General features: G+C 31.2%; 1 protein-coding gene across 1 annotated transcript in view; it reads right to left on the bottom strand.

The window, feature by feature from the left end:
* Positions 1–268: 268 nt before the first annotated feature.
* LOC145322214 (uncharacterized) overlaps positions 269–8,121 on the bottom strand; it is a 33,817-nt gene continuing 25,964 nt past the window's right edge. The window contains exons 29-36 of the mRNA XM_080164070.1: positions 7,078–7,136; positions 6,653–6,700; positions 6,239–6,295; positions 5,414–5,482; positions 4,031–4,060; positions 2,774–2,854; positions 2,014–2,105; positions 269–1,582 (exon numbers count right to left, since the gene is read on the bottom strand). Coding sequence (XP_080020196.1) covers positions 1,474–1,582; positions 2,014–2,105; positions 2,774–2,854; positions 4,031–4,060; positions 5,414–5,482; positions 6,239–6,295; positions 6,653–6,700; positions 7,078–7,136 — 545 coding nt within the window. The 3' untranslated portion in view covers positions 269–1,473. The remainder of the gene's footprint in view (positions 1,583–2,013; positions 2,106–2,773; positions 2,855–4,030; positions 4,061–5,413; positions 5,483–6,238; positions 6,296–6,652; positions 6,701–7,077; positions 7,137–8,121) is intronic.

Raw genomic sequence — 8,121 nt, 5'->3', positions numbered from 1 at the left:
CCTATTACAACAAGGTACATTGTTATAAGCAAAGCATCTCTATAAACAAGTCCCAAAAATGTAAGTATGTCCTTAAACATTATCATCTATTTATGCAGTTTTGCAACAAATTTACTTACAATATTGTTTGTACTGATGCATTAATATTTTGCTAATTCAGTTCTTACAATCTACAAGTGTTAATGTTCGTTTGTCCTTCCATTTCAGAGCTTCACTTTTATGGATGTTGTCATACTTGTTTTGTAACATGTAAAGTAAAAACGTTTGATTGATGAAAATAATTTATTTATTTGTTTACATTCATACATATAAAAATACCATTCAGTGATTTGTGATTTAAATAATTAGTCATGTCTGCAGCCAAATCTTTAAAACAAGTAAAGGATACCATTCAGTTATGATCAAAATAATTAGGCCCGTCTCAAGCCAAATTACTTTAAACTGTTTTTAACCTATTTTTAAAACGTATATAAAAAATATACTATGACACCAGTAGAATGAGACTGCAGAGCCTAAATTTGAATTAAGTCCCCAATAAACTTTTTTGGGGGGATTTAAATATTAATTTTTACTGTTGCCGTGATCATTTTGATCCGAGCAAAAGGTCTTTTTTTTATTTGGGTAAAATTCGTAGCTTTTAGAGTGTTTTGCTTCATAAATATTGTATTCTGGTATAGAGTATTCTTTATAATATATCAACGAATTAACATTAACATGTTTGTGTTCTCTCACTTATTTTAAAAACATAAAAATTGGCTGTAAAGGGTTAAATGACAACAAATGTTTATGCAATACAACAAATTTATTTTTGTCACATATACAAATGTGTTATAAAATAAGATTATTCAAACTTATCTTTTAAAATAATTTTAAAAAGTATGTATCTTTTATGTGTACGGTTTTCATTCTTTTCATTTTAATTAAATAAAAAATATTTAACTACATTGGAAATAAGTCACTTTGTGAAAACACTCTTTTTTTGAATTGTAAAGAATTATATGAAACAAGACATCTTATTGGTAAGATTTCAGAATAATTTTTTTTATTGTAAATGTTAGATTTTTCAATGAAATTAATTGTTTTGGAAAAAAAATTATTTCCATTGAACAGAGTAATGTTTTTTTATTGTATCAATATAAAGTGAATTATATAAAAATGTTCTGTAAGCCACAATATTACCCGAAGTAAAAAAAAAAGCTTTTGCTTCGGTCAAAATGATTACAGCAACACTAAAAATTAATTTTTAAATCCCCAAAAAAAAGTTTATTGGGGACTTAATTCAAATTTGGGCTCTGCAGTCTGATTCTATAGGTGTCCTAGTATAATTTTTAACCCCCATTAAAAAATAGGTCAAAAACAGTTTAAAACGAAAATTTCATATAATAATGATGATGTGGTTGCAAGGCTTCGTTTAGATGTGCAGATGCCGCGCTAAAATAGGCGCAGCTCTGGTGTGAAAGATCAATCAATCAATTAATCAATTCCGCCCAACACATAATGAGTCAGTCCAATGGTCCAGTAAATGAATGCGAATATGAAAAAGAAAACCAAAGTGCCCTTTGTACTAATTTCTTCGCTAATCCTGAAATAAAATTAAAGATTGTATTCAAAGAAGGGTTATACAATTCACAAGAAAAGCTTATAATTTAAATTTGGTTTTAATCATTACATTTGTGACAGACAGACAGCTAAAGTGAAAAATGTAGCATATATCATATAATGTGCTGATTTGTCAGGTGGATTTTTACAACAAATTATGGTCATTTATATTTTATCAGTTTAACAATAAATTCACTTTGGCCATCTTTTTAAAAAAATATCTGTCTATCTTGAATACAAGCCAATAAAATCACACTTCCCTCAAAATGGATGGACATTTAAATTAGAGTAACTTTTGTATATTATATTTCCAATTAGTTAGCACCCTACTTACAAATTTGCAGTAGGTAAAATTTAAATTTCTTAAGTATGTTGATGTCTTGTTTCTGAACTGAGCCCTCTAAAAACTTGTACCTGAGATACTTATCCTGATCTCCAGCCTTTGCCTCTTCATAGTAGTCTGCTCGCTTCGACACTTTCTCTTTCTCATCTCGGGCTATCAATTGCTGGATAAAAATATATTTTTGTTTTAATCTCATTAACTAATTCTTAATTTTGATGATTAAAACAAGGAGAATAAAAAGAATTTACAATTGTCTAAATAGGCAACTCAGGACTGTGGCTCAACTCATAGCAAATCTGCTCATCGTCGGTGAGGTTCGAATCTCAGCCCTGCTATGTCAGGGGCGCCACATATAAAGTTAGAAGTTAGAGAATGGCCCATAAACAGGCGCATATCATTACAATGCACAGTTAGAACTTCTCAGACAAAGGTCATGCAATCAAAACGTTGGTTGTCTGTTGGATGTTACTTAACCTAATATCCACCAGTGAGCGTTAGAGTATTGCTTCCTATTACAAGCAGATGATGCTCTGGATTCTCTTGATGATCACTTGAAATCGTAGGAGAATAACACTATAATTAGCTAATAGGTAATAATAGACTAATAGAGCAATAGTTCTTGATGCTAAAAATGCCAAGAAGTTGTTTGATATAACAATTCACAAAATTGATTTGAATCAATGTGTTGACCTATTAAAACCAACACAGTCTTAGTCTTTATAGTTTTCTTTCCTTAAGAAAGGTTCAAATAATTCTAAACAGGAAAAGTTTCAAAGTTGGTTCTGGTTTCTTTACAATAAAAACAAAAATATAAAAAAAAACATTCGTTACCGCTGCCGTTGCAAATTTGTTGACTGTAGGGATATCACCAACCAGTCCATTCACATCTCGCACAGTTATCAATGAGGGACCCTGTACCAAAATTACTATAACGGAATCATCAAATAGTCATTTTATATAGTCATCACGGTGAGACCCAAAAATTATTAATATTAAGTGCTACAAAATAAGTCAATCTATAATACAAAGTAGTATATATATATAGTAATTTTACCAGGGACCCTGTAAGTGTAACATTAACTTTGAATACATTGCATTACGTAATTGTCTTTTCAAATAGAATACATTACAATTGAGGGATCCAGTAGTTTTCTAGAAGTCGACTAATCACTTTCCATTTTTTATAGAATTTGTTTTTGGAGGGTATTTTTGGTACTTGCTTACATGTGGTAGACTGGAGCACCGAAACCCCCCCCCCCCCGCTTAGTTTTGACAAAAATCAAAAATAAGGGGGGGGGGTAGTTTTTTAATGTCTGGAAAACGGCAAGGAGGAAAAGTGCTCAGCAAGGCAAAGACTTAACCCCCCCCCCTTAATTTTGAAGAAAATCAAAAATAAGGGGGGGGGTAGTTTTTTCACTATACAACACGCCAGAAAGTTGAGTGAGGTAAATCAAGAAAATCCAGTATACCAGAGGGGAAACCTTATTACAGGGATATTCATGTTTTGGGGCATAATTTCCTTATTTATTGACTTTGGCCAGTAAAAGGTTTTCGGTGCTCCGGTCTTCACATGTAAGCAAGCACCGTATTTTTTTCTAGGTGCGATTTATATTAGGATGGTATTTGTACCCTCCCCAAAAATAGTAATAATTATTTCCTATACCTATAAAAAGGTCCACTGTAAAGTAGACCTAGATATCAGTCAATTGGTTAGAGATCTTAAGCTACAGACACAGGGATAGACAAATAACTATCCTGTTACTTTTTATAAAACTTGCGGTTACGCCCCCTAGAAGCCTCTAGGGGCTCTGAAGGTAGGAGATGGAAAAGTTGACCTCATCCCATTTTAAATTTGAGTTTCAAAAGAGTAAAAAAATATTTTGATGGGGAGAGGGGTGAAGACAACCTCCACAAAAATAGTTTAAAACCTTCCCAGGACCTATAAGAAGCTTCACTGTAAAGGAGAACAATATAGTTTTAGCAGTTGGCGAGATCCTTCGGGACAGACAAAAAACGCTTATTACTTTATATAATAGGATAAATATGTCATGTAAGCAATACTATGGAAAAAAGCAATAAAAGACCTACTTTTGGAGTAGTATTCTCTGTTGAGTCATCCTAAAATAAACATAAAATAGCAAAAAAGCAAAATGAATTAAGAGAAAAGAAAATATTTAAAATAAGCTGATTCTGAAAAGCAAAATTAAACATTGAGCGTAAATTCACAAGAAATAACAGGAAAATTGATATTAATGAATTAAAAATAATCATGCATTTTTTGTTTCTATTTTCTAAAGAGAAAGCCCAATCTGTTCCGATTTTGTATCACTTTTAAAAGTGCGATTCCAGTTACGTCATATACGTTTCGGGAAAGAAAAAGGGAAGGGGGGAAGAAAATCTCTTCAAAAGAGATGGGAGAAAAGGGAAGAGATTTTCTTCCTCCCCTTCCCTTTTTATATGACGTCACAGGAATCGCACTTTTCAAAAGTGATACAAAATCAGGACAGATTGGGCTTTCTCTTTTCTAAATAGCAAAGCTACTCTAAAACAAAGTGTGTCAGTCTGTATGATGGTATCGATGAGGGTATTCCTATTTTATTACTAACCCTTCAAAAATATATATACGTACATGTGAATAAAACTCTCATTAGTTGGCCAAATATTTTGCTTATTATTTTAAACAGTTTTGCTACTTTTGAACGTAATCGTTCTTGTTATTCGCCTTTACCATTTAAAAAGTATTAGCTTCATGAAATAACCTAACTAAATATGGTATGTGTAAAGCATACCTGGAAAGCACAACTCCGAAGGTCTAACAATTTGTAAACCTTTTCCGGCCTTGAGACAATATATCCTCATAGTGATTATTTTGGCTAATAAAAAGAAAGGGCGACAATGTTTTTTATAATTTTTTTATAATTAGGGTCGGTCCGTACGTCCGTCCGAGACATAGCTTTTTTTTTGTTAATTTAGGCATGTTAGAATTGTCCTATCGATTTAAAACTTTGCATGGTGATTCCTGTAGTAGTTAGATACGATTTAGAAAGCGTAGCAACTCTATAATCATTGCTAGAATGTCCGTACGTCCATTTTAAACATGTTGATTTTTTACTTTTTTAACAACAAATTTTTATGTGATCTAATTATCCGATTATTCTTATTTTTGGTATAATGATTCCTGGGACAACAAAGTACAATATTATAAGCAAAGCAATTCTATAATCAAGTCCTAAAATGTGAGTATGTCCATAAACATTATCCTGTATCAAGAAGTTTTTCAACAAATTTACTCACAATTTTTCTTTGTCTCTTATTCATTCATATTCAGTTCTGACACTATACAGGTGTTAATGTCCGTTTGTCCAACCGTTTCAGAGCTTCGCTTTTTTGGATGTTGTCATCCTAGCTCTTCGAAACTTACTACTGACAAATTTGATTGTAAAGTAGCTCCACTATATGTCAAATAGATACCTGCCACATTAATTTAACAGTGGTCAAGCTGCCGTTGTGGGACTCATGACCACGTATTACATTTCTATTCTATACAAAATATAAGAAAAACGGCATGCTTTACGTTAAATTATGTTTAAATGTATTTTTAAGGTATCTGGCAACTAGAAAATATAAAAAAAATATTTGAGTTGTAAAATTAAAGTAAAAATATTTCCAGTAAGGCTTTAAAACTGTTTAATGTCCGCAGGATTAAAACCCGTTCTTAGAAATACTGAAAAGCTATGTGTAGCTTCATATCACGGACAGTTTTCAACGAATATAAAATAAAAAATCGGAAAATTTAATACCAGTTTTGTAAGCACAGGCCTTCCGCCACTCGGGGCGAACAAGACTGGTTTTAATCATACAATTTTTCATTTTAATATCCGCGGAAAGGTGTCTATAATACGATATGATAAATAGCTATTTAAAAAAATGAAAAGTAGTATAAATATAAGAATTGCTCACGGTAACGTAAATAAAATTAAAAAATTGATATTTTAAAAACCATGGTTTAGCCCCACAAAGGTAAAAAAAAAATCTAATGTTTTTATTTTCGTATCCGCGGGCTAATAACTATAAAACAACTAAAAAAAACAGATAATATGTTTCTTGATTGACAAGGATTTATGATAGTTATACACAAAGAAGCACAACAAACAACACAAAATCTATATATTTATTAGATTAAAATAAGACTGATTAATCATTAATTTATTATGAATTTAAAAACATGCTAGATTAAAAATATTCAAAATAAAAAAATAAAAAGTCATATTTTAAATAATTTGATTTAAAATTTACCTGACTATCTTTATCATCAGTTTTTCTATGCAGATCCATAAAAGTATGTAAAAGAACCTAGAGGTCAATTAATTAAATTTTCTCATCAATTTATTTAGTTGCACATATAAAACATTTTCTCTCTCGTTTTTAAAAAATTCAAAAATCATGCCATAAAGTCTTTTGATAATGTAGTTCTTTGGTGAAAACTTAACTTATTACACTGAAAAAAGAAGCTGAGAAAGTGTTTTGTAAAAAAGGAGACAAATCAAAAAAAAAAACGACGGCTCAAACTATTTCTATTTATTAACATTTCATCAATTTTTTTTAAAGCCAATTACACTTTTTTGGGGGAACGGGTCAGTCTCTCAGCATGGTAAGAGAAAGCTTTGTATAATTTTAATGAAAATAAGTGTAATCTAAGAAATAAATTACCTCAAAAAACGGTATAAACTGGGCAAACAAAAGCCAGATATCAATCATCTAAAAGAAAATAGAATAACATTTTTTTAACCCCAATAGAACAAGAATGTCCAAGCTTTTTATTCTCGGGGGTTGAGGGGGGAGGGGGTTAAAAATTTGGATAGTGAGGGGGGGGGTCAATACTTATTTAATTGTTTTTTATTACCTTTTTAGCAAAAAATTTTATTATCTGATCAAAAATGGTGCAAAAGGCTCAATCAATTAGGTGTTACAGACAGAGACACCCTGGAGCCACATAATTAAAAAAATTGCATTTTAAAAAAAATAATCGAAGAAAAGAGAAAAAAAAATATTTTCTTTTATTACAATGTGAGAGGTGTCTCAAAGTCTCAGTTTCTACAGCTGGAGATCTTAAGCACTTATGAAAGGTAACTTACCTTAAGATAAGCTGTTTTGGGTAGATAGGACGATACACTTACAAACAGGGTTGTCAAAACTTAAATTTAAATATAATGAGATAGTCTGAAGGACACAAGTACGTCTATAATACAAAGTAGAATGATGTCTTTCCGTACGTAAGTCTGTTGGTCCGTCTGTCCGTCCCTTAAGATCTCGGTAACCACTAAACCGATCGGATTCTACTCTTCAGGGAATATACCTACTGGTCCTGTGGTGGTTTTAGGCTATTTTTTGGGGGGGTGGGACACCCCCAACCCCCCCTAAAATGAAAAAATTCTCCCTCATTTTTTTTTTATTATTTAAAATGAGTATTGGAGTGGGGGCTTCTCATCAGGTACTTAACTTTTTTTTAATGATTTAAAATTTGTGTCCAGAGGTAATTATTTTTTTCTTCTTTAATTACCTCTTGTGGCAAAGCCCCTAGAGGCTAGGGGCGAAGCTAGTATCTAAAAAGCGGACATTAACCAGTTAAAAATTTGAAAATTAATTGGTTAATCGTAATTGATTTTCTATTTTTGGATTTGTAGTTAGATATTTTAATATTTTTAATGGTTAATAATAAATCAAATTATGTTATGACAGGTGAAAATTAAAAAAATAGTTGCAATTAACTACATACAATAAATTATATGCAGAAAAAGCACTTCTTAAAACTGTATGAAATTTTAAAAGTTGTGTATGTAAGATATGAAGGGAGGGAGGAGACATTGGGCTGTTTATAACAATAGTCCCCAAAGTCTTATAATAATGCTTTCTTATTCGTTGATTCAACAACTTTGGGGACTGCAATTGGATTTTAATTGGTTTTATCATTAGGTTGAGTGTCCAAACGTTTCAACCACTACATGTACATAAATTTATCGGCCATCGTCTTATCCCTTTAGATCCTTGAAGATATGGCGCCTAAAAGTTCCTTTTTTATCTCAAACTTTTCTGCCAAGTTGATATGTTGATTTAAAATCTAAATGATTATTATTCTTCTCATTAGAATTTAAAGTTATTGAATAAGTTTTGTCTTATAA

Source organism: Acartia tonsa, chromosome 6 (assembly GCF_053477335.1).
Source record: "Acartia tonsa isolate MP-2025a chromosome 6, ASM5347733v1, whole genome shotgun sequence".
NCBI classification, from domain to species: domain Eukaryota; kingdom Metazoa; phylum Arthropoda; class Copepoda; order Calanoida; family Acartiidae; genus Acartia; species Acartia tonsa.
Note: the sequence above shows the minus strand (reverse complement) of the source record. Positions and strands in the feature narration are given on the sequence as shown.